Source organism: Osmia bicornis, chromosome 14, assembly GCF_907164935.1.
Source record: "Osmia bicornis bicornis chromosome 14, iOsmBic2.1, whole genome shotgun sequence".
NCBI classification, from domain to species: domain Eukaryota; kingdom Metazoa; phylum Arthropoda; class Insecta; order Hymenoptera; family Megachilidae; genus Osmia; species Osmia bicornis.
The window spans coordinates 4,242,793-4,269,721 of NC_060229.1; the positions used below are offsets into that span (position 1 = coordinate 4,242,793).

The 26,929-nt window shown below is 38.3% G+C and overlaps 1 protein-coding gene across 4 annotated transcripts; it reads right to left on the reverse strand.

Moving 5' to 3' along the window:
- Positions 1-320: 320 nt before the first annotated feature.
- On the reverse strand, positions 321-26,404 carry LOC114872748 (neuropeptide CCHamide-1 receptor-like). Of its 4 annotated transcripts, XM_029180321.2 has the most exons (8): positions 26,297-26,401; positions 25,956-26,200; positions 3,745-4,209; positions 3,398-3,590; positions 2,761-2,894; positions 2,384-2,557; positions 1,558-1,808; positions 321-1,040 (listed from the first exon to the last, which is right to left on the reverse strand). In XM_029180321.2, the coding sequence occupies exons 3-8, from the start codon at positions 4,093-4,095 to the stop codon at positions 719-721; spliced, it is 1,425 nt and encodes a 474-aa protein (XP_029036154.1). In that variant the 5' UTR covers positions 4,096-4,209; positions 25,956-26,200; positions 26,297-26,401; the 3' UTR covers positions 321-718. The 4 variants fall into 4 exon arrangements, with proteins under 4 accessions (XP_029036154.1, XP_029036156.1, XP_029036153.1 ...); XM_029180323.2 differs by having other exon boundaries at positions 1,558-1,724; positions 25,956-26,404; XM_029180320.2 differs by having other exon boundaries at positions 25,956-26,404.
- Positions 26,405-26,929: the final 525 nt, after the last annotated feature.

A 26,929-nucleotide genomic window follows, 5' to 3' on the forward strand; every position in this document is an offset into this window, starting at 1 on the left:
ATATTTTCAATTTGAAAAGTGGAATATTTTCATAAATATTCCACAGAATAGCAAACATTTTTGAGAAGCATTGTGTATTGCACAAGAAACATATCCGAACATTTATTTGATTTACAGAAAAAGTTCGAGCACCGTAATAAACAATGCTATTTCTCAACCCAATAGTAAATATTATTCACTGCGGAATATACACCGAGTGTTTTATGAAGTTATTTATCACCACCAATCTATACTTGTTCGAACTACGAACAAACTGTTCGAATACTTTTCTCTACCAGTCAGATATTTTATGTGAAAAAGGAAATATGAAAACAACAAGGTTCGATGTCTAAATTTTATTCACAAAATGAATGTGCTTTGAATGTACACTTACGTACCACATCGATTCGATTTACAAATTGCTTCCGTGTCTAATTCTAGTTTCGACGATTGGTGCATCGAGAAGAAATCAATGATAATCACAAAATGACAGATGATATTCCATCCTGACTTTCATTGAATTTAATAATCTTAATCTAGATAATATTAATTAAAAATAATTACTCACACTTTTTCTTACTCTTCTTTTACATTCATTCAAATTTCAACACTTTTTCATTTCACAGTATGAGGTAATCGTTCGAGAAATGATCACAGTTTATTCAACTCAATTAACGAAGTCCTCGTTCACATAAAAAAACAAAATAAATTACCAGCTATCAAGGAATCGCTGAATCGTTCAGTCCTTGGATTTTAACGAGCACTCGCGACTGATGGTCGGTTCGATGGTCGAATTTCGATAACTTCTCGGATCATCATCAACGCCATTTGGACACGCGGTTAAACTAATGGTCGTCTCTTGTTCCTTGCTTGGAAGGCTCGCCCTAACGTCATTACCAAGGATGGACATATGCACGGTGCTTCGTTGTCCTCGACGAGAATCACCCATGTACCTTTTAGAGCTCATCAACGTGATACTTTGACCCCGACCCCGTGAACTCAGGTCTGATGAACGACGTTGTCGTCTGCGAATCCTCCTCGGCACGCAACAAAGCAGGTACCTTTGACAAAGTTCATCTCCCTTTAACAATTAAACTTCACCGTTGTTCGGAATATGTTTAACCACCCCATTTCAAATTACCAGAACTTAATTAGCTAGAGCTACAACTTCGAAGACTACATTCAATTCAAACAATTAATTAAAAAAATCAATTTGGATTTAATGATTCTACTTTGGACCAGATTGAACTTCGATGTACGGTATAAAATGACATCGCAATAACGAGCAATTTCGTCAAGCTTTAAAACGTGACGAGACACCGCGTGGAAAATTAATTGTTTCGCATCGCCAATTGATTTTGTCTGGGCATTGATTGCCCGTAAATTTTCATCAAATTCCGTGGTATTTATAAAAGTACTACGTGGGTCTATTCGATACTTTAGCTTGAAATTAGAGTGTTCATTAACGCTTGGTTAAGCGGTTTAATTGAGCGCAGCTGGAAGTTGCAAGTACCGGATCCGTTTATAAAATTCGAACGTTCGAAGCGTGAGAAACCGTGTCTGAGTTGATCGAATTACCTGTCGAAGTATTTCCTGAACGTGCCGCTCACCCAGTACAGAGCTATGGGGTTGATGCAACTGTTGATGAACGCCAGACAGAAGCTGAGTATTCGAAAATAATGCCAGACAACGTTGTAATCATCTTGCGCCGACGGGTGAATGTAAAACCACAGCATGAACACGTGCTGAGGGAGGAAACACACCGCAAAAACTATCACGAAAGTCATCACCATTTTCGCTACCTTCTTTCGTGCTTTTACTTGTCTCACCTGAAATCAAACAATAAGAACTTTCTTAATTACCGACCAGACAAATAATAGCGAAGGAGAAAGCTAAGTGTCAAAGTCGAAGCGTTAAATTTTAACCCCTTTTCTACTACTCGAACTTTGATCTCGCGTTTAATGGAAACTTTCAGGGACGTGTTCTCTAATAAACCAGGAAAGGTGTAAAGTTCCTGCGGCAATGGTGGAGAAAATTGGGAAGAATCAATGGATTCTACGAGCTCTTACGAAAGTTGATACTCGCTCGTCGAGTTTGATGGGATCTGTAGGTCGTTATAGTTGTAAGAAGTTTGCCAATCTGTTCGCGTGGCGGTTCAAATTTAAAGATTTTGCAGACGATCAGGTGGAAAGGGCCTCTTTAATCACACAGAAATTATAATTGATGCTCGCAGAAGCACCGGTAAGAAAAGTCTGAATTACTCTGCTCCCGATGAAAATTTAGGTTGAGTTCAATTAAAAACTGAAAGTGCAAAGTTGCATGTTACCATTTTTTTCTCTTTTGCCTTAAAATAAAATATGCCACAAAGACTCTTACATTTTAAAAAAATATTCAAAAGACTCACCTGACCCTGCATCTCTCCAGGTATATTTCTGGTACTTCTCACCAGATGTCTGGCCATCAGAATGTAAAAAACGGCGATGATGGTAAGCGGCGTCGCATAGTAGATGAAGAAACGACAGACGACGATGGTTTTAGGATATCCCGGGCCGAACTCTTCCCGGAATGGATAGCAGGCCTTCAAAAACACGCGTCAAATTCAAGTACTTTTTGCCGGGCGAAAGCAAAGCGGGAAACTTATATTCGTGTCTGAGACACGATTTTCCCGGTTGCCGGAGAGAAATGACAGGGACAAACAAATTGCAAGGGAAAGATAACGATCGCGACGTCGTTGAATCACAGAAACTGGAGCGATAAATATAATTGTCTTATTAAACTCACGCGAAAGGTCACGTTCCTGTTCACCCGGAATACTTTGATGTAGGAAAAAGAAGCTGGAATGGCGCACAGAATGGCTAACAGCCAAATCATCGCAGCAACGATGATCGCGAAACCCGTTGCCTGCCTCCCTGTACCTTAAACAATAAAACGTGCAATCGAGACGTAACATCCGTGCTGTTCTGTCGATACGTATTCCCGTTTTCGTTTACGACACCTGAAACGTTCCGTTTACGAGTTGCCACGGTTCAAATATCAAAAGGGAAACATTACAAACCCGAGAAAGGTTTCAGAAATAATTCATAAAATAACAATTCTGCAGCGTGCATAAACGGAAATGCTCGAATTGTTTCAATTCATAATAGAAATTTTGAGATTCTCAAGATATGCTTCTGAATTACAAATTTTCCTCTGTTCTCAGAAAATGCTGCACGGAGTTAACGAGGATCAGCTCGTAACAGTTCATTAATCATTGAAACGAGCATCATTAACGCTACTCGAAACACAAAACGAAGATTTCTTTTTATCAGACAGAGTAAACGTTGCTGGTGTTTGCTCGGCATTAATTTATAATCGTTCCGCATAGTCCTTTTCCGGCGCTTGATTAGAAAAAACCGAGGATGAAATTAAAGCATCATACCGGTGGCGTGGAGTTTCCTCATCGGATCCACGATAGCGAAAAATCTGTCCGCCGAGAGTGCCGTTAATGTGAACACCGAGACCCCGATGGAGATGTCTTTGGCGCACTCGGAAACTTTGCAAAGCACCAGCCCGAAGGGCCAAGAGTCTAAAATGTAGACGGTGAAGGTAAACGGCACGCACGTAACTATCACCTGCAATGCATTGTTGAGGAAATTTTTCAGATAATGGAAGAAACGACAGGCGGAGCAGACTGTGGGGTGGGTGAAACGGATAAGGCAATGTCTGCTCCATAGAATTCGTAAGATGAAATAAGATGTAACTTGTAGAATAACAATGAACACGTGCCAGGAGATCTCCAAGCGCCAGGGAGAAAACATAAATATTAGGAACGTTCCTCATGTTTCTGTGTCGGAGTATAGTGAGCACCAGCACCCCGTTTCCGGTTAACCCGATCAGCAATATAAGGAGAAACACCACCGGCACGATATACGTCTCTGGTCGTTCGCGATACGGCGTGTACTCTTCCTCCTTGTTGTCATCCTCATTCAGTATCGTATCATTGATCACCTCGTACACGCTCCCTATGCTGGAATACTTGGTGGCCGATGATATTTCCGACGTCACCCTGAGGATCGACGACGTGGACGGTACCGTCCATGAATCCAACGGTGATACCGTGGTAAGGGCTTTGAACATGGTTTCGTTTTACCCTGGTGTCTGGTCCCGTTTGTTCCAATAGAATTCGTAGTCGCGTTTCACATTTTGATGGTGTGTCGGTGGTGGCCAATGGCCGCGGACGGTTTCACGGGGCTGCAAATGGAAAAAGAATCCTCTAGTTAGCACGAGTTAGCGGCAAATGGGTTGGAACGAGGGTAAATGAGAAAATAATTCCCGGATACGTGGAGGAACGTGAACCGGGGGAAAATTGTATCAGCCTCGCGTATTTTTAACAGAACGATCGGAAATCGTTGAAGCGCGCCGAGAAGGTCGTGGGTATAGAGATCCTGTTCGAAGAAGCTTAATGAGAAAGGTGAATTCTTTGCAACAGTTCGCGATGGCTTAATGAGAGTTCCGCTTCTTGTGTGTGCGCGCTTTATACGAAACCTTATCGATAAACTTGCGATGCAAAGAGCAAAATGTGCACCGCTGCTACGTGACCTCATTAACGTTTCCTTTTTTTATTTTCTTTTTATTGTGCGCGACAAATACCGAGGAAGCTGCAAATGACTCGCTTCGAGGCTTGTATTACCATCTTTTCCATTCTTTTAATACAATTTATTATAACTTCTTTTCTAGAGAGACTGCGAGCTTGCGGTGTAGACGGTTCGTTAATATTAGCATCTGGTAGGATGTCTTTAAAGTAACACCTTGGCCTTTTGTGCACGAAATCTCCTTTTGACTGCGTTTGATGGAGGACACGGATGGTGTACAGTGGGTTTTTATAGAATTACTGAACCTCGTAAAGAGGCCTCCCTTCTCGAGCTTCGTAGCTTCTACTGAAAGTGGTCGTTATACGTTGATGCCACTTTCATGATGTAATATGGACCCCTCGTTAAAATCCTAATGAAAGTAGCTACATAGATAATGTAACATTGTTTCAAGAACAGAATCTCAGATTTTTATAATAGAATTTTTATTCCTAACTTCAGAATCTGTTATAAATTTTTTAATTTGGAAGGTGTTAATAGAGCATTCCAATTTCTCAGTGAAAAACACTGAAACACCTCTTTCGAAAAGAAAACTAACTTAATATAAAAAAACGAGGTCTCCATAAAATCATCCCGTAAGTCGCAGAACAAGGAATACACTTAAGCATTTCCCGGGGCGAGACTCTTTCGCAAGCTGCATAATGCTAAAAGCACACTTCACCCTCGTCGTGTGTCTCCTCTGTAAGACAATGCGTGGTTGTATTTTCAACGCACGCGCAATCTGAGATCAACGAAGATAGTTCCAACGAATTTATCTCGCTGAAGAAAAGCCGCATCGTAAATTTACGTTCTGCTCGGTCGGAGACAATAATACGACCTTCCAGGTTAGTCAGACTCATTCTTTAACGCGTCCCTCTTGAAAGTCTAACAAACGAACATCGCATCTAAAATTCGAGCTATTAAATTGTCGTCTTGGAAAGATTGATACCGAAACGATTCTCCGAAGGAACTAAACGTTCCAATCGTCAAAATATTTGAAATCGGTTTAAGGTCGGAAAGTATAAAGCATATCAATTTAATAAAAAACTCGAAAAGACGATCTTCTTGCGAGTCGTGAAGAAACATACGTCTCGCGTTGACCCTCGACCGGAACATTTTTACCCCCGAGCGGTTTGCTACACCTGCTCCTATAACCCCTCTACGGGAAAAGGGAAGCAGTCCAATAACGCCCTCGGCTCAATCTGACTATAAACTCGTTTTTATATCTCAGTTTCAATCACGAACGGACGTTGGCCACGATTGGATAGGCACCTAACAATGGTATTTATTCTCGACGATGAGGCGTTCCGATGGGGTAGTCTCGCGCGCACGAGAAGACAGTCCTGGCTGCTCGTAAATCGAGTCCCGAGACATTTAGGACCATTAAACGAGGCTAAGTGCGATACAGGCCGCGATAGGATTAGGTGAGGTATATATACGACCTGTATCGAAAGCTTTTATATACCAACGACGTTCGTGTTTTTCGTGAATTAGCCGTAGATGATATACGAATCGATTATTATTATGGGTTTCCAGGAAGAAATAAAGGGTTGTTGCCCTGGAACAAGAATATTTTTAAAGGGTCAAATGATTTTAGACGATCAAATAATGAAATTCTGTCTTTGGATTCTGAAACTTTACAAAACTCTGTTCTCGTTTTCGAAGAATAATAAATTTTATTTAAGATTCGACTATCGATTATAGTAAATCGATCACGTGACACGGTTCCCGCGAACGTAGAAGTTCCATCGAATCGAAAAACTCGCGACAGCTTCGAGCAGATTCGGGTTCTCGCGGGGCTTTTTCGCGTCACGCTTTAATTTTCGTCGAATTCGACGCGGAGATATGCTGAATTTCTAGAATGTAAAAAAAGTACTCTAAAATCATGGAAATCCGCTTCGGCTGGAAATGTTTTCTACGAAGCTTGCGAGGTAATTTTCGTCGAGACCATTTTCCACGCGATTGGCGATTGTAGAAAAGTCGTCCTTCGTAGCTGCGATAAATCGCTTCGAATTAGTCGTTGCTAACCTTTCACTTGTATCACCAGCTTTAGTCTCGAGGCAATTTTTCTTGCGATACGTTTCTAAGCATTTCAATGATTAATTGTTCACACGAGGTTTCAAGTAGCTCGTGCAATGTAGCGATGCAACATGCGCGTGTTATGTAATGATGCCACGTTTTGATAAACCTTCCATGAGATCAATTAATTATCACGACTGAGCATTACCATAAAATGGATGTTTTCATATTATCTTAGTTCTATTACCTTTTCTTTTATCTTTACCGATACGGAATTGGAAGATTTATCTTTTGATCAAGGTAAAGAGCAATTTAAAATGAAAAAATGACATAGCTTTTCTTAATTGCTCTATTCGTTACCAGTACATGCTCATAAAACAATAATAAAGATTAGCACTCGAAAAGATCATAAATTACCTGACTCAAGGTGGCGTTCTTACACCTCAAGAGTAATAAAAGAACACGCGAGTGGAATAACGATACAGATTATTACGAAAGATCTTGTATTTCTGCTTTTCATAAAGAATAATTTCTGACCTGAAAGTTTTACAATTTTCAAGAAACAGACTCGGAAATGAAGAATGGAAATTGAAACCGAGGAGAATAAGTTTCCATGGATTGATATGTTTTGAATATAGATAGAAAGTCTACAAAGAAGACAATCTTTGTGAGTTTCTTAAAGTAGATACATTATGCACCTTTCATAAGTTTTGCATAAAAAAATAAATCGAAGATAATTCGATCCATCTTCAACATAAAATTGCAATTTCAAATATGCCCTCGTGACATGTGTATACTCCAATATTTCTACTGATAGAATAACGCATATGTACAATTTTATTATGCACAAAAGTCGAGAAGAAGAACCCCATGAAATATAGTATATACAATTTTAATGCCAGAAGAAATATTTCCGGAAACGGATGCATCGCTTACGAGTTGACATGAATTCCAACACGGAGCAAGCCTCGACTGCACGGGAATATATCCGTTTCCGTTCTCGAAGAAAAATGAACGGATATATTCGCATCCGACGCAATCGATTTAACGGTCTACCATTTCCTTGTCGAGAAAGTATGATGGAATCGGATGAGGTACGCTAATTGGAACGTTAAGAAAATAATCGCGTCAGACACATGGCCCGACTGCAGCACGGATCAAACCATTTAGTATCATTTGCACTCGGTGTATTTATAAACAATCGTTCGTTTCGACTGCTCTGTGACGGCGGATCTGTCTTCAAAAACGTTGATTTACCAATCGGTTAGAATTTTACGTCTTTCTCGCGCTCCATATTTCTCAAGCTCGCTACCCGAAGAAATCAGTGGACTGAGAAATAATTCAATGTTCGAGAGACAGAGCTGAGACTTCGATAAATATTTCAAATTACCAGAGATTGTTCTTTTCTTGCGAAACGAAGGAAGTTAATGTTGCAAGCGTTTATCGATTTCACTGCTCGCTACGATAGCACTCGCATTAATGAAGGGATTGAAATGATAAATGATGTAACTACTGGAAGAAAGAAAAGAAAGAAAAGAATACTTATAAATATTACGCGAAAGACAATGGAAAATATTTTAATTGCTACTGAAATATTCTTTTCTTTCAGTTGCACTTTAATTCGTGAAAAATTCCATGTACTTGCTTTTACGAACGTTTATAATGTTCTATTTGAACGTACCCGGCTGCTGGATTCTTTGTTCCAGGGGGTTTGTCAACAGTTTAACCGCCGGTCTGACCAATTCCGACTTTTACTACTTGCTCGCGAGAATTGTGAATGCGCTCGCCGGATCGTGGTTTTCCTAAGTTTCAGCGACTGTTAATTATTGATACGGTTAACATTACACCTTTAGTCGACATAATTTAAGATATTTTAATGTGCATAGTAATTTGAATAGGATACAGAATAACAAAATGAAAATAAGAACGCGTACATCTAGAAAGGCTGAATAGCTTCCTTTGATTATACAATTTGCACACAAATTTCCATGAAAATATAGCTTTCGACCTCCGGAATGGGTTGAGGAAGTGGTAATTACTGCAGTGAATTTGATACTTTCCACTTTTGAAATGTAAATTTAGAGATTTCCCATATACCATTCGCTTGAAAGAAAGCAATTTAATGGTTCTTAACGAGAAAATTAAGAAAAAGATCGTTCGCTTTGAAATAAAGTAGCAAAAGGTTACAATTCAAACATTAAGGACAGGGGAGTTACCCTTAGCTGCAGTAATTACAATTATCCTCGGTGGACTGTTTTAATTCCGCCAAATGGTGTAGTGAGGTTAGTGAATCAAGGAAGAACTCGAATGCAATTAAAATACTCGCTGCATCGGTTGCGAGCATTCAGTTCGTTGAAACGTTCATTAATTGTGTTGCAAATATTATCAAAAAGAAACCGTGGGCCAAGTTAAATGAGGCGAGAACAGTTCTTGTGAAACGTTTAAAGGCCATTATGAAAGTGGAACGAGACAAAATTTCACTCGCGAAGGATTTTCGTTGTTATAATTTATTTTTCATCAGTCAAGTTTCATGATTGACGATCTAATTCGTCTTGTGCAAAATGGCCGATAGAATGTCGAGTATGGTAGCCAAAATTTATACCAGAAAAATGATAAAAAATACAGAACTAGTTTCGAACACAGATAAGAAATTGAATTCGTACCGGAGTCGTTACGAAAGTGAAAAATGTCGACAGAGGGTGGAATTAATTGGATTCACTCTGTTTCCCAGGCAATACTTGCGTTTCGTTATTTTCGATCGGAGAGAAGGTTTTAAGCGGTGAGTTTGCAAGCTTGGAAATTGTAATTTTCCAGAAATTGAATGAACGAGGAAACGAACCGATAATTGCACGCGTTTTATGCAGATTATCGGTATTCAATACCATAATCACGTTTCTCTGTTTCTCGGTTTTATAAAATCCTCTTGATAAGAACAAAACGGTAATTATATAAATTAAAAATATAAAATGGCCACTTTAACGATGCTTGACGGTACGTTTGAATAACACTTTCCAGAAGATAAACGTCCGCGGAAAAAGAAAATAAGGTACGTGCAATCAATGAAAGGAAAAGCTTTGGAGAATGGAAATCAATCATCAGAGATGGTTTTATAATTATTCCTACACCGAGGGTGATTTTTCCTCTCCCTACGCGAAGAAACACTGGAGTACTTTAAGAGACTGAAATAGGTTTATATGTGAACAAAGAACACTTGATGGCCAGAAGGGGATTGGGAGAGCATGGGCAATGTCTTTAGACGTACGTGACTCCAAGATTCTCAGAAAATAGGTGAGAAAAAGTTGGGGTGGAAAGAAAGAAAAAAATAAAAGTATTTTATAGCATAGGGGTTGATCCAAATAATGCAAACTATTTATTTCGAATTTACAGCAGATGACGATTTCATTTCTTTATTTTTTAATTAAATGAAACAGATCATTTTCCAAATGGACAACTCAGCAACCCTCTACCCCAGATTTTTTTTATTTGCCATAACAAAGCACGTACGATTTATTTGAAAATAATTCCCATTTATTGCTGGCAATGATCTCCGCGAAAGTATCGAGCGTGGACTGTTGGCAACCTTGTAGCCATTTCCAGGAGGGTGCGAGCGTAAACGTCGAGTGGGTGGATCGTAAAGTTGAGAAAATAGTTGCTCTTGACCGTGGGTGCTTTCGATCAAACCCCCATGACTGCCAATAGAGGGTTGTGCATCACCGCCACTGTACATTCGAGTACCACGACCCCTGGTATTATTCCACGGTCTATTTACGATCGGGATGCAACGAAATTTCGAGGCTGTTATTTGGCCCCCCGCGTGTTAACACTAATGGTGCAGGTAATTCGTCTCGTTTAAGCAATTGAACGGACCGTAGGTAGAATATTAATCAATACCTTTAATAGCAGGAATTTATGAAATTCACGCGATGAATAATGAAATAATCCGCGAGCACGTATACATAAATGTTATGTAGGATGCTATTAATTGTTTCGATTATTTCATTGCTCGGGAAATTACGCGCCATTCGCACTAATTGGATAAATTAAAACCTTTTGATCCTTTTCCTACGTGAAACCAGATTTTTTGAAAGTTGTCGCATTTCCGGATTTCATAATAGGAATAAATCAATCATCGAGTACACATTAATAATTGATAACATGAATATTGATCATTGGAGAATAATTACGAGAAAAACTAATGAAAGGAAATAACATCAATTATCTCCTCTGTACATTAATTTATTTTATTCGATGCATGATTTCTGATTCGTTCCTCTTTTAATTATGAAATCATAAAACAGCATAAGAGAATAAATTTGAAATGCCATGAAATTGTCATTCGCAGGACCATCAGGTTTCATTCCGCTTGTTGCTCCACCTAGCAAAACAATTTCGCCCAAATGGAACAGCCCATTAGCTGTTCGATTTCTCGTTTGGAGAAATCTATTCCAATTCGCGTTATTAAAACACGGGACAGGGTACGAGCGCATTGTGTTTAACATTGACATATCGTACGTGAATTGTTGAAAACTATGCACGCGGGTAGGCGGGTACCCATTATCCATATCCACCGAATCTCGGTAAAATCATTTCCAATATCAACAACAGCTTCATTGATGTTTATTATCGACCACCCACGTATGTCAGCCTTTCCATTCAAATATACCCTTGATTTCATACAACCCCATAGAAAAAAATCCAAAGGGTAGTTTGGGTGAAAAGGTCGCCACTCCATCAATATTTCGATCCATATCTGGACAAGGGCACTAAATTGACCCATTTACTTTTTGTTCACTACGTAGGTGTCCGTCCATTGTTACTACGTGTGTGAAAAATAAAAACAGACAGTGGGAAAATATTTGGGAAACTCCAGAAACCAGTGATTAGAAGAGAAATTTAATTTATAACTTCTTTATTTTATATTTATAGAAAGATTATGTTATAAGAAATACTTGATTATAGAACTTGATTGGAGCATCGTCGTCGTTTCTGTGAAAACTCGTTACATTCGTCTCTCGTTTCACCCCTCCATACTTTCAACCCCTGTTTCACTGTGTCGTTGATTCTCTACTATCGTTATGTGCCGCGTGGAAATGGCTTCAGAATAGAATAACTTCCCAAGGGTGCAAGGATTCAGGGTGGCGCTCCTCTGATCGCAGCTTTCGTTCAAACCACCTCCTATGTTTCTACGTTTTCACTTTCCTTCGATCGTTTTGCTTATATCCCATTTATTCCAACCACTTACCTGAAGGATAGATCCTCTAACCTTTCACGAAAAAGGTGTGTTAATATTCTATTTAATACACTGCTTTGCGTGAAAGCTGTTTCCGGATTGAAACAATCCATTCTGAGTGACTCGGTTATTTCGTAACCGAAGAAAGGTCGCAACATTTCAGCGAGAAAACTATGAAAATAAATCAGTGGAAATATGGCAAAGAAAATAAATAAGAGGAGAAAGGAAATGGCCAGCGATGGTGGAAGAGACAGAGGGTGAGGCTTCGCGAAGATTTATTCATAGAAGTTTGACGTTGACAGGTAGGGGTGGGGTGAGAGTTAGGGTAGAATAATGTGTGCGATTCCGTTCGCGTTTTTTCGATTTTTCTAGCTTCGTGGATTTCCAACGGATGACCAAATGACGAGCATGCGAGGAGAAATTCAATCTGCAAATCGTTCCGGGCTCTGACGCGAACATGATTTTGCAAATAGTGTTCGAGCGGGAAATATCGCGTAACCGAGTTCCGTTTCGACGTGATAAATTTCTGTTATTAAACGAATCACTTTCGTTCATTGAAAAATCCTAATGGGACTGTAAATTCGTTGGATGAATCTCCTCCAGGAAAATTCTGTGGTAACATTGGGTAACGCGGAAAATACATGCGCATTCGTGAAACGTCGAAGACAAATAAACAGCGATGGGAATTTCGTGAATACAAAGTGCGCCATTAAATGCAGCTAACTCCTGTGAGAACGTTTGCCTATGCTGGCCACGAGATGCGCTTATTAGCTGATCAATTAAGCGCATTGCTCGTTAGGAAGCACTGTTAAAATTATCCAAATAGCCAGCTTTGGGCAACAAACATGTTCTATTTCAAGAAGTACCATCCATAAAGTTTCTCAGTTTAACCATGAAAATCTCGTCCAAACCTCGTATCGTCGGACTACCCGCTGTTTCGACGTCTGAACAACAGTTCAACGGAAAAGACATTTAGAAGTGACACAGATGTGCGTCAGACCGTTATGGAAATCAGGAACATTTAAATTTTATCGTCGAAGGATTGAAACACCTACAAAGCTTCGATAGAAACGTGTCTGAAATGAAGAAGAATTGATCGAACTGGTTTCATTATTTATTGTATGCGAAAAGTTTTCTGCATTGGTGAAGAAGAAGGAAACAATTGTTCTTTTTAAATTTATCCGATAATTTATGATAGCCATGATTTATAAGTGTAATAAGAAAAATTTTACAGCTAATTAGTCGGATCCCTGATTGGATGATAAAAAATCGTGTAAAAGTTCCAATCGTCTCAAGAAACTTCTTTTAATCGCGCGTCTAAATGCATAAGGTGACGGTATAAATTGAAGCCTGATCTTCCATACTTTTATCCTGGCGTTTCCATTAGCTAGCCTGGCTTTTACTTCGTGGAAAATCCTCTGGATCGTATTTCCAGGGTGGAAATCAAATAGCGAAAGATCAAAGTTCCGGCTATTCGAAATTGACAGCTGTAATAGCTACCGGATTTGAATAGAGTTCCACGTATCGAACTGATTAATCGGAAAAGATCGAATATCCGTAGTGCTTCCTGGTTTTAAATGCCAACTATTGGACAGATTCAATAAAAAACCAATTCGTTTGGCAATCAATGAAAACAGTACATAATAGATATGAAGATTCATCTGTTTCTATCTCTTTGATGACGAGCTATAGCATTTTTAAGCTCACTTTATATTCAGACAATGAATTCGACCAGATAACGAACTGACTAATTGGTTATCCTTTGAATTTGAATTCGAATCCTTTTGTTTCTTTTTTTCTACGTGAACAGCATCGACAAGTTATGTTATCGATTGTAGCACATCAAAGGGGTAGTAGGAGTCTTTTAATTATTTCTGACCATCCTAACATTACACGCTAATTACAGTCGAATCTATCTTTTTCTCAGAAATGTAGTTTCGATATTAATTGTTTAGAAAATTTTGTTTCTCAACACTTTGACGTACAATAAATGGGAAAGGAAGTCACGGAGGATTGAAGAATCGTGCGATACTCGATGATCCCCATAATTTTATGCTATAATTTTATCCCTCACGCTCTGGCGAAGGTTATCGGCAAATCTTTGCGAAACAAGTCAGAAGTCGAAGAAAAATGATGGAATTTGTCACGTTCTGCCTAAAACTTTTCTCAACTTTCATATGTCTGCGGCTGCGAAAGTGTTGCCTAGGGATTACAATGGATCGTACAGGGTTAAAAGTATATCTTGGTTGACGTTTCTCGACTGATAAATCCCCCTTCTCGCGTGATATTATGACGGAGAATTATGGTGATCCAGGGATCGCTTTGTTGAGAAAATCTTTACCCATCGAAACGGTGATGCGCTAAGTCCTCAGGAAAATTTCTATCAAATATTTACCAAGTTTCGTTCTTCACCAACTAGTTTATTGACAAATTTTTCAAAGTTCCCAGTTTATAATTAAATTCACAGCCCCGTGGCAGCGGACGTGTAAAATGTGGAACAGGTGCTTGCACTATCCACTGTCGATCAATTTGAATTTCCATTGCAATTCGAGCCTCGCCGAAACATTTCTCTAAAAACAACGATGAAACAACTTCATTAGGGACGTTGTACATGCAGAAAACTGTCGCGAAATATTGGTAGCTTTTCGATCACGTTCGACGATAAAAGAGGAAAGACGAACGGCTCAATTTTTAAGCGACGTACGTGTTCACTTTACCCTGACGTATTTACATGGAGACTTTTCTCCGTTTCAAGGAAACGTTTCTCCCCGTTATGGTCGTATCACTAAACCGTACGCGATGCGAATTTTATAAAAGATCACTTCGAAATTTCACCATGCGACATATATCTCGTTACATTACCATTTGGTGATTTTCATTTATGATTAAGTGTCTAAAGTCGAGTTTGCCGGGGTTATTAAAGCTGTAAGCTTTCGTATCTGTTGTGGAAGTTTTTGATTTATAGCTTCAAGTTCGCGTAGAATTATTATTTCACATCGTGTCTACTCGATCTTCTGAGCTTTCAATTTTCCGACATTCTTCTCAAGCGATAAGGTTGCTCCTCCACGCTTTTTTATTACCTAAATAGAGGTAAAGTTCAGAGCGTGTTGGCTCGTGGAAACGTACCAAGTAATTAATACGAAAGCAGATCGTTTTACGAGAATCGTAACGTTTGCAAAACTCGTGAACAACGAGCGGTTTACGAGCGGTGAATCCTGAACGAAGAACAATTGTAAAATTTGTTTAAAGCAGAGCGCGATTCAAGCTTCAAATTTCCGTGTTCTGGTTATTACAGTGACACTGTCATATAAATACAGGCGCGCGATTTAAGGATAAGAGAGAACGAATGCGTTTCTGTCCCGACTCGTTAATCATTCTTATACGAGGAGAATAAATTCAACATAAAGTGCAGGTTGCATATAATTTTTCTTTTCTAATATATCTACGAGTTTTGTACGACTCGTTGTCTAGTTACTTGGCTCTTTTATTTACCAGCAAAACAAAAAATTGCAATGATGGAATTGTGCACACCAATTAAATTTTATTTTCATACATGAATTTATTTTTATTCGTTCAAAAAATTAATCAAATAAGAAGCTATGATAGTAAAAATGCTAATGAAACGAAACTGGAGAAAATCAGTCTTCGTTATAACGAATGAGAAACGTTGTGACACCGTTAAATTACACGGCCAGGTACGTGAGAAATGTCGTCGGGAAAAAACAAGTATCCGTGAAACACTCGTGAAAATTTTTTCAGCTCAGCTCGTTTCACGTTGTGTGTAAATATTACAAGCAAAGCAAAAGCGCATGGAGGGTAGAGTCCAACATAAATTCAATTTAAAAAAAACATGGTGGTAGGGTGAATTGTGTATTTTGTAGTTAAAATCAAGTGTCATGTAACGAGCAGGCCGTGTACCAATTAGAACACATACAGTAATTAAGACGCGAGGGTGAAAACGAAACAGCTCGCTTTGATCGCCGACTAAAAGCTTGCGAATTCTTGCGAAGCCGTGAAAAAATCACGAAGGGAACACTTGACGAAAGCAAACGGCGATCTCGAGCCTGCTTAAAAGTCGCCTTGGCAAATTGGACGGGCTGAAACAATCTGTTCAGAAAAGCTTGGAAAAGTTTCGCGTTTACGGTTCATTCTACAGCGTAGCATGCGTTTCCGGTGGACTTCTTTTATTACAGCCACCAGGGTAATTCGAGGGGTCGCCTTGAAACGTGTTTGCTCGTAAAACGACTCTTTTACGCGTACACCTGGTCAAAGGAAACATGAAGAAGCTGGAATCGAAGCGAACAAACGGTCGAAGTTGGTCCTCTTTTTTTCCCCTCTTATGAAGTTACGCTTTGATCGACAGGGGTTGATGTATATCCAACGCGGGTTTGTACGATAATTCCTGAACGACTTTGGTAAAAAAAGCCAAAGTCGTACCGCAGTGACGTAAGAGAGAACAAAGTGAGGTAGGTCGAAAATAGGGCGAGGGATAATTACAGAGGGCGAGTGCAACATCTGTATTGATTTTTCATCTTTTGCTCATTTTATTATCTCCCAGTATCGTTATATTAATCATTATAAATTTTACCCTATCAATATTGGTAATTCTAGCAAGCACCCCTGATGCGATATTCCTCCCCCCTGTTAGTTTAAATTACTTTCATCAGTGACCAATGTTCACTATGCCTGTCGAATGGATCATAAACTCGAACTACCTTGGAAAATTGAACATAAAAAAGGACATCGTTTTTTAGTTTGTTTTTTAGTTGAAGCCAGACGAGTTCTACTTTTTACTGCAAGTGCAAACGAACACGCGACTCGTATTCTTGACAATATTATTCTTGATGTAATCGCTATCATGATAGGTTCAGGAAATATGACACCATAAAACGAAAAAGTAAAATGTCCAATAAAGTAGTTTACAAAGGGACGTCTAAAAGTATGTACATGTGTTTATCAGCTATCTAAGCCTCTTTAAGAATTTTATAGACAAAAAAGAGTGAACAAAAGAATTATAATTAATAATCGGAATATCAAGTCTAATTTTCAAAATTAATCTTTGAATCCTTAATAATTAACACCATTGACATTCACATCATGATGCAATTCGCATAACACATATATCATCTGTAGTATCAAATTATTGGTTGTACAAACATGTACCACTATAGTGTTGCGAAATTTCGTGCTTGATGGTCAAAGGATTAAGCTTATGGGAAAGGATTTCATACATGTTATACCATGGAAACACAGACCAAAGGCAATTTGGTTTCAAATGACTGAAATTGCTTGGAGAAAATCGAGAGTTCTCCACCAAAAGAGATGAAATTATGAATTTCAAAAAGGAATCTAATTCACCTCAACATCAATACACACGTTCTGGATGAAACCTGTCGAAGCATCAATAAACCAAATAAAGATCGTGACATCGATGAAACATTTCGTCTATTTATAAGAGAGTTCAATGCACGCTTCTCTTCAGGAACAGCCAGATTCTCGTTCGACTTTAACCACCGTCAATCCTTAGTTTCCGGTTTAACATTAGCGAGAATAAAACCAGGTCAAGATGTCTGCAGTTTCCTTGCAAAAAAAATTTAATTACACAGCCGACATGGTATTCCGTCGGCCTCGCTCCAACTGCGAAGCTTCGAACAAATTTCTCAAATTGTAATATATCATTTTACTGGCGGTCTTTCACGCTCGTTTCATCGATGTTAAACTAATGAAGTCGACTTCTTGGTCGTTCAAATGGATCCGCCATGTGCGTCTTTGTCACCCTCTTCTTCGCGATTCCGCGGCGCGTTTTCGAGCGGAACGCGAAATTGGACGTAAAAGGTGTGCGAGCCGATAACGCGAACCGCGGTCGCATAAATATACGGGTTAATCTAGCCTTAAACATCGCGACGATCCAAATATTGATCGTCGCCGGAAGCGGGGAAACCAAACACTGTAATGACTCATGGAGAACCATTCTACCAACGATGGAAGTAAAACTGGATGAAAAGCTAAGACATCAAGTTGTTAATTGAAAAGATCGAACGGAAACGATTGCATCCACAGTGACAATATTATCCTTTATTATTGATAATCGCCGATTAAAAACAATTTAATTAGATTAATGATCGGTGCAAATTATAACAAAGCAACATGAAAATTCTTTACAGCACCACGTACATTATGAAAGCATTATATTTTACGCTGTTCAAACATTCAACATTATTATTGTTATCTTGCTGCCCTGCACGGCCATTGAGTACATACCAAGCATTAGACTGTAAAATTAAAAAATTGTTGCTAGAATAACAAACGAAGCAGCGCGAAAGAGAAATAATTACATAAGGAAGATAATCAGGCGAGGGAAGTAATTATATCGCGCAAGGGTTAATAAGGTGTCAAAAGCTAAAAACAGTCGCGTAGCTGATAATTTTGCTTTCTTTGCACAGCTATCGTGATATTAATTTTCCTGCTAACCCGAAGTAACAAGCGATCTTAATTAATTGTTCAAACGAAAAAAAAAAAAAAATTTGTTCACGCGCGCAGTTGTAGGTTGCACGGAATTTTCCTCGGTGAATTTTTAAATTGAATTTCCATGCTTGAAAGCACACCTCGTGCCACGTATTCCCGGCTGTTCGATGCTGCCCATCGGAAACTCGCGTCGTTGTTGCTGAATTTTAACGTCGACGTCGAAACTTAGACGTTGCTGACAGCATCGAAACGGCACCGACTCACTGTCCCTTTAACGTGTATGCGTCTGGTCGCCAGAACGTATTTGCATACAATTTGAATACAACGAACGAAGCAACCGAACAAAGGGATTATCGCCCGGGGGTTGAAGTGATGATTAATCGTTAAATCAGACACAGAATTTCATTCATGCGATTAAAACTAACTGCGTTAGATTGTTGCTCGACGATTCGGCTAACTTCCGCGGTTCGACAACCACTTTGGAGAGTGTTAAGTGTTGAATGGGAGTATGACAAAACGATTTGATCCTTCATGGGGAAACGTAGATTAGTTCTGCGGTTAATTCTCGCGCGAAATTTCGTGCCATTCGGTGTAACGAGACAAGAGATGCCCTAGGAATGTTTGAAAGTTACTTAGAATTATTGGGAAATTATCGGTAGCAAGAAAATTATAGAAAGTAGTTTTCTAATTGAAAAATTATTTCTATTAATTGACGTAATTAAAGTTTAAAATGGTGTAGGGGTGGTTTCTATTTCGAGGTGCAAAAATTACAATTCATCTGCGCATTTCAAAAGTTAATTCGAAGGTATTCGACATTCTATTTAAAAACAAATTATTGATCTATCAGACTATATTGGAACCAATTTGAACTGTGGAATTTCATGAACCCGCAATCATATTGGTACCACATAACAAAATTAGAAGCACTGCCATCAGTAACGTTACGGATAATTAGTAACGTTCCATGCTTTGTGAGAAACTTGGGCTTAAGAGAACCTAAATATACCATCAGTTTAGGTCGGCATAAACAGATGCACAATCAAGTTCTAAAGTAGTTGTAAGGCGCTCTAAGAGGCTTGCGGACTGAATACCAACCCTAGACATATTCAAGATTGATCTAAATGATCTATAATAGAACCGCTAAAAGAAGAAAGAAACTTTTCCTCCAAATCAACATTTGCTTAATAAGAAATTCAACGAGCGATCGAGACATGAATATCGCTCATTTAAACTTGAATATTTGCGGGAAAAGTGTCTTCCTGATTTACAAACGGTCGTCACGAAATTCCGTAGCGTTCCAAAAAGACAGATCACGATTTCCGCAACGCGAAATGACGTTTCGATCAAAGTTTCTAACTCGTTTACTGATCAACCATCTCGTCGATCGATCGCGAAGTTTTCTATATCCGACCCAATAAAAGAAGTTTCACCATTAAAGTAGACAAATTTAAAACAACACTTTGCAAGTTTTTTAAAAACTTTCCACGTTTAGTCACTTTGTTGTTCACACGAGACGCTCGAAGATAATGAAGTAAAAAGAAACAGTGTCGCGAGGAATGGGGAAAAACGATGGAAATTGAACGGCGACTCGTGGAAAAGCGGCAAAAAATGTACTCACGGGTGATGGTAAGTGTTGTCGGGGGTTGTAAAGGGACACTGAACGTAGAAACGAAGGAAAGATCGGCGATAGGAGACAACCGCGTCTGCTCGTCACTGCGATACTACTGGCGAAGGTTGCTCTACCCGCGCGAGAATGAGCAACCTACGAAGCCACCCCCACCCACCCCCGATCCAGCAGGAGTATAGCAAACCACCCCGCGTGTAGATCGGTGATTGAATCGTTTCTGGAATAATTTGCCAGCGATTAATTACAAACAGAAATTAATGATGCACCGATAAGAAGCACAGCAGACGATGATCGCGTGCACGACGAGGTAACTTTAATAGGGTAAGATACCGACAAATTGAGGACCTACGTGATTTAAACCGTGATTAATGATGCTGTCTGCAAGTTTACGAGTAATTTGAGTACATTTAGGTATCGAATTGCTTGGATAATTATTCGAAGTCAAACATTTTGGAAAATTTAGAAATTTGATTTTTACAAGTGCAGAATAATTTTAACTAGTTTTGAAAATTGTAATTGTAAATCATGTGGGTATAAATTGCAAATAATATCTAGTTGGTTATTAGTATAATATTAAGTATAAAATGGTAATATTTGAGAAATTTAGACACTGTTACATTTTCTTCATTTTCGATACTAGTAGAGCTTGATTAAAATTTGAAATTATTCGAAACTCTCGTCACATACGAATTGAAAGCAATTACTTGTAATTGCTACCCCATCACTAATGCTGACCTCGTTGGGTCGTGAAAAATTGACGTCGATCCTAGCGATAAGGGTTGAATTGGGGAGCAATAAAATTTACAAGTATTTAGAAACGTCGAATGGTGATCCATGTAGGGTTTTTCTAAAAAATTTATACCTTTTCTATTTTATTTCATGACCTTTATAAAAAGAAATTTGAAAAATATTGATCGTTCTATTTTAGTTTCATAGAAATAAGCCTATTCCAATTACATTCCAATTATTTCATTTAACAAAATTGCTGTCATTGAACACGAATTGAAATTCAAAAGATATACGATAAATATTCACAATACGTATGTACACAACAGTTGTTTTAACAGAATTTCGTACAAAGGAGTGCGTGACATAATAGTTCATTAAGCTGGCCATACAGGATTAAAAGCTTTATGAGTCTGTTGCGTACAGATTGTGTACACACAATGCTTGCAAATCGCAATACAATTAAAGCACAAAATTCCACCAGATCGAAATAAAAGGTTGATCAATTCTTTCCGATCGAATTCTCGACATCCAATTGTCTATCACTGTCACAATTAATACTAATCCATTTTTGGACGAATAAATTTCATATCCATCTGAATTTCAGAATAACTAAATTTAACTTCAACATCCAGTTTATTATAAAGACAAACAATTTTTTACTGACGTGGGGTATGTTTAAGGTCAAAGGTTGCATTAAAATTATGATACGGGTAAAACTTTTATCATCAAACATTTCAGAACATTTGTCTGTTCATTAAAGCTTAGACAAATTAAACCATCAAAGAAGAAAGAACAACTTATCTTCTATGTGCTATAAAATAAATTATGAGAAATCTCTATTCTCCGATCCATTTTTCATAACTAAACTTCAGAAGAGTGCTATTAGTTGCAACGATAAAACTAAAGCACAGATAATAACTCTTTGCAATTTACAACCGCTCGATCGTGATTCTTATGGGTGTACTAGACTTAAGGGTAAGAGCTTTTAAACAGGTTGTACGGATTTATTTTATCCCTTCTGAGTATACACGCATTCAGAATGCATGTCAGCAACACGTGCACGTTGATATTGGATATACAACGCTCCGTGTGCCATCTAATTAAAACGGTTTAAGGTAAAGAGTTGACGCGGTCGAATGAATGCTCGTCGCTAGGGACTCATCCGGATACTCAAGGCTCCATACGTTCCGACATGGTGGCCTTAATTAAAATTTCTTAATTACCGTGAATAGCTGCGGACGCGTCTCGTATTACGGTTATTCGAGTTAAGTCATCGTTAAATTTTAGATTCATAGATGACTTAGGTGAGGCAGGATTGACTGATGCTAAAATAAAATATTTCGAAGGACTATTGATACCTTGGCACGGTAATTAATTAGAATTAATTAAAATTCTTTAATCGTAGAATTTTTACTGTAATTATAAATGGAAGATAAGACGAGGTGAAACTATTTGCCTAATTGGATAATGATTGCTGCATATTAAACTATCAGTTTCATAATGCATGAAGGCTAACAGAATTTTATGATAGAAAAGTGTAGTAAAATGGCACTTATGGTACATCAATTTAAATTTTAAAGGTTAAAAAACACGAATATTTAAGTGTTTCAATAATGTCTTTAATAAAAATAGCTAAAATACATATTTTGTGGATGACAATTTCATAATGCATCTCGCGAAAGTTACTTGAATTGCAAGGAGTCTCCTGACGTAAGTGACACAAGTGTCGCGGCTGGATGCGATGATAAAATGTCCCAAAGGTACTCGTTGAAACATAAAATATTGAATCCACGGTTGGATCGCAAAGATGGCAATATGGAGGATTACGTAATCGAATCACTTCCGCAAGGCCTCGACTTGTGTTCGAATGCGTGCAAGTTGGCCGTCCTTTGAAATATAGATCTGAAAATCTGTGTGGCGTGACCTCGAGCAGTCTACCCACTTCCTCTTTCCCTTCCACCTCGTTTCATTCTCGACTAAATATTTGGCGCAAACACTTCGTGCCGATTTTATAATTTTGCTCGAGTGGCTGGGCTGCTTTAAAGAAGCTACTCGCGATTTCCAAATGGTTTCAAACATTTTCGTTTACCTTTGACACGTTTTAATCATTTGATCCCTTTACTTTATCATTTTCCATGAATTAATCCAATCATTTTTTAACGCAATTGTCCTTTTGTCTCTTGTCCTCTATTTATTCTTGGTTTTTCTATTTTTCAAATTACTTTGCGATGAAATGAAAAATCATGGGTCCATTTAGTTCGTTGGAGCAGAATAAAGAGTAAACTATTTTATCTCGAAGCAAATGTAACCAGATTATAGATGTGCCGGGTTTATCTTGCTAACAATTTTATAAGCACTCAGGAAGAACAATCTCCAAATATTAATACCAATGAAATAATTGTAGAAGATTTGTGAATACATTTTGTAGAATACAGATGTGCAGTTATTGGATTGCGGATAAATTCAATAAATCATTGCAATATTAAAGTTTCCTTTCCGCAGATGTCAGCAGCAGAAAGTTAGCGCTCTTTTTCTATCAGGTAGTACGCGAAGTTTGATTTTATTTGAAAGTCGTGTTTTGTCGCTGAGGTTTCGTTCTGTAGGTCGAGAACTAGGTGACTGTTCTTATCAATACGTGATAACGTAGCTGGTTTGAGACCATACTTTAATCGATCGCAATTTCCCGCGCTTAGAAAGACTGAACCTCTGGCCATCAGGTGGCAGCAGCGTTGAGTAATGGAACCGAATTTTAGCTTTATCGTTGAATGCTCAGTTGAAAAGTTTGGTCGCTGTTTGCGATAAAACTGTAATGTTAATGAAGCTTTCCAGTGAGTATAATATAAACGAAAAGGGAACAAATGAGACACTGCAGGCATTAAAGTAATGTATTAAGTTTCATGTTTTATATTGGGTTAATTTTAATGTCTCGACATGCCTTTCTTCTCGAGCGAAGGTAGGTCTTTGTTAGTTCTTCGAAAGGCGCAAGAATCCCAACTCTTTTTGAAATACAAATGGTCCCATCTGGTGAAAATTATGTATGTAATAGAGAAGGAAAATTTAGGGATATAGGGAAATAAGGGATATAATTGTTGGTATCGAAGCAACCTTCTGTTGCACCGGTAATGCACCGTCAAAGTGCATTAGACTGTTGCAGTGTGAAGTGTTTCACATTTTCATACGAGAATAGAGCAGATGGCACCTCGTTCTCGAGGCACAAATTCAAGATCCTTCGGAAACAATGGCACGTCCAATTTTGTTGGATCTGTAGTCACTGCTATAACTGTATGCAAAACAATTCAATAGAAAGTCCACTTTATATTTTCACAATATAAAAAAATAAACAGGTGGTATATTTGAGAAGACAATAACTTCTACCACTAGTTTTTCCACCTTTATTTGTGGATTTAATATCTGAAACTCGTGACATAGATTACACCAAAGTGGTATTTATGAGTTTAGTACTCACTGTTAATTAAAATCAATAAGTCACTGCAATAAATTTCTCCTAATAAAAACAAAAATATAAAATAATCTGTTTATAATTAGAGAAATCCACTCCTTTTATATTTATTCAAAAATATTTGTATTTAATGAGATAAAGCTTTTGAATTTAACGCATTGCTTTTGTTACGATAAACACGAGAGTGTTTAAAATTCATCTTAATTAACTTTCAATTATTTTATACGAAGGAAGCTGATCGATAACGCAACGTCATTTATTAGCACTGCTTTTTATATTCTCTGGAACGTTACAACCTATAAAATTATTTCTACCTAGCTGTTGCATTTTAGCTGTATAATGCGTGACCACCCACAACAAATAACCGTTGCATAATTTGCATATTCACGATTGCACTTGTAAATACTAAGTTTTAAAAAGAGCATGCAGTTGCTGACAATTTTTCCAGCGAACGATCACAGGCCAAAGAATCTCGCTTTAACCCTTTGCTTTAAGCTTCCTTTCACATGGTTCAGTAACACTCAAATACGTACAGCAAAAAGATTTTCTGTGCAAAAAATTACATAAGAACTATGAAATGAAAAGTAGTGCAAAATGAGAATGAGATAGTTGGGATGATTTATTATCAACCTGAAATGATGGTAATTAAAACCTTTGATAAATGTTTCATTAATAAAACCCTACGAAATTTTCCAGCAACCAAATATTATTCCATTTTGCAAATTTTGAACTTCTCATCGTTGCTTGTTAAATTTAGTCTACCTTTTGTCCATTGTTAAATCAATGAGTTAAACCCCATAATTTATTGTCTCTTTGATGAATTCCCCGAACCAATATTTCACAGCTGACGAAGGAATACGCAGTTACCTTACAGTGGCCAATTGTCCATCGACATGTATTGCTAAAAATGCGAATCTACCTTTATCTGGTATCGATTAATTTCCACCAGTTCCGTATCGATTAACCGTGCTGAATTAATATCTCCGACGACCCGTAGAATTTGAAAAACGACGATATCGAGACGCTTTAATTCCGATCGGTGATGCGGCCTCCGAACTCGGTGAGCTGCTTTAATTTTCTTCGAGAAGCTGGTCTCGCGTTGAGGCCGATAAAACTAATCAATGTTGTCGCTGAAGAAGTTACGAATTCCGAATAGCGAACAGGTTTGATCAGCTCGTCGTCGTGTAAATTAATCGCGGTGAAACTTTCAGCGGTTGCATCCATCAGAACTTAACAGAAACAAGTCAACTTCTATATTAAAACCCGAGGATCATCGATGGATCATTTTAAGCCCAGAAATGATCTTCCCGTCATTTATTTCCTTCCAAAAGTCTATCATTTTTCCATCAAATTATTGCAATCAAATTTCCGTATGCTTAACGTTCGACAGGTTATTTTTCTCATCTATCGTTCATTGTCATCGTCCATTACCGTCTCTCCTTTCGTGTTTCCTCAAGCCAATATCGCAGATAAAAAGCATATAACATCTTTGTCGCAATTTCCACTGGTTCCCCGATCGAATTAGGCTGTTTTCGTTTGCCTTCTACTCGATCCTCTTGAACGAAATCACGCAACGGTCAGCAAATAAACGAGAAATCTGAACATCCTCTTCTCTCTCGTTCCACGTCATACAAGTAGACGAACGAGTGTCATGAAAATGACAGTGATTATGACAGCCTCGTTTAATTCATTCGAAAATGATTTAGCAAGATCACTTGGAACGAGATGAAAAGAAATCTATCGAATGAGATGATTCAATGAATTTTCAATGAAGCGACTGGACAAATCCTGTTTCCATTCATTAATTGCTTACAAACAGTTGAAACGATATCCTCTTACCTTCTAATTTGATCGGAAACAGCGTTCTTCGCCTTATTGCTATCCACGGTAATTAAAAGGCCACGATTTATCCCTTGATCGATCAAACGAACGAAAATAGTACTCGTGATTCATTTTTGGGTCAGGATACAACTGCTGAACATTTTCGTGCACGCTTGAAATGTTAATTGCGGTGAAATTGATTGGCACTTAACGCGATGGAGGGAAATTAGCCCGAAAATTTTTCCACTGGATTACAACGAAGCCTGTAAGAGTGTTAATTTTATTAATTAACCGTTGAAATTTTGTCGAAAATTTGCTAATAGTCGTGACTCGACGAACGAATCGAGTTTCGTCTGTACCGGCATAACAATGGCTCGAATAAGCGAACGAATAACGAGTCGAATTCAACACGAAAATAACGTGGTACTTTTTTTAATGTGCCTCCCATCGACTCGCCGAGAAGACTGAGAAGCTTGAAATTCTGTACTCGTATTCCGCGCGGCTATGTCCGACCGTTCCGGACATCACTTACCGTGGGAATTCTAATTGAATTCCAAGTGGATTCGCAAACGTAACAACGAACGAGCGACGCGATTCCGTAGTTTCGTGTTGCTGGACGTTTCTCGAAATTCCTCTTCTCGCTGACCTCTGGTTGATTATCAAAAGAAGACCATTATCAATGAATAAACAACCCTTTCGATTGTTATACCCTTCGCATGATAAATCTTCTCTACTGTATTTAATCCTTGGATTCCTCATCCAGATTTGTCACATTTGTAGTGAAAGCTCTATCCCAAGAGATTGGACGAAAGATTCGTTACAGAAGTTCCTCTTTTATCAGAAAACAATGTGAAGAAAACAATTCGTTAAGTAGAATGATCTTTGAATTCTCAAGAGGGATGGAAAGAGATGTTGATGAGGAGGAAGGAAACAGGGGGTTAATTCGAGGAGAAATATCCTAGTACGGGGCGTCAAGAGAAGAAAGAGAAGAT

Excerpts from the sequence above, each read along its gene's own strand:
- LOC114872748 (XM_029180320.2), bottom strand. The coding sequence starts at position 4,095 with ATGTTCAAAGCCCTTACCACGGTATCACCGTTGGATTCATGGACGGTA. Across the intron at positions 3,591-3,744 it reads TGGCGCTTGGAGATCTCCTG|GTGATAGTTACGTGCGTGCC; the intron begins GCACGTGTTCAT and ends AATGCATTGCAG. Across the intron at positions 1,041-1,557 it reads TTCAGGAAATACTTCGACAG|GTACCTGCTTTGTTGCGTGC; the intron begins GTAATTCGATCA and ends ACTTTGTCAAAG.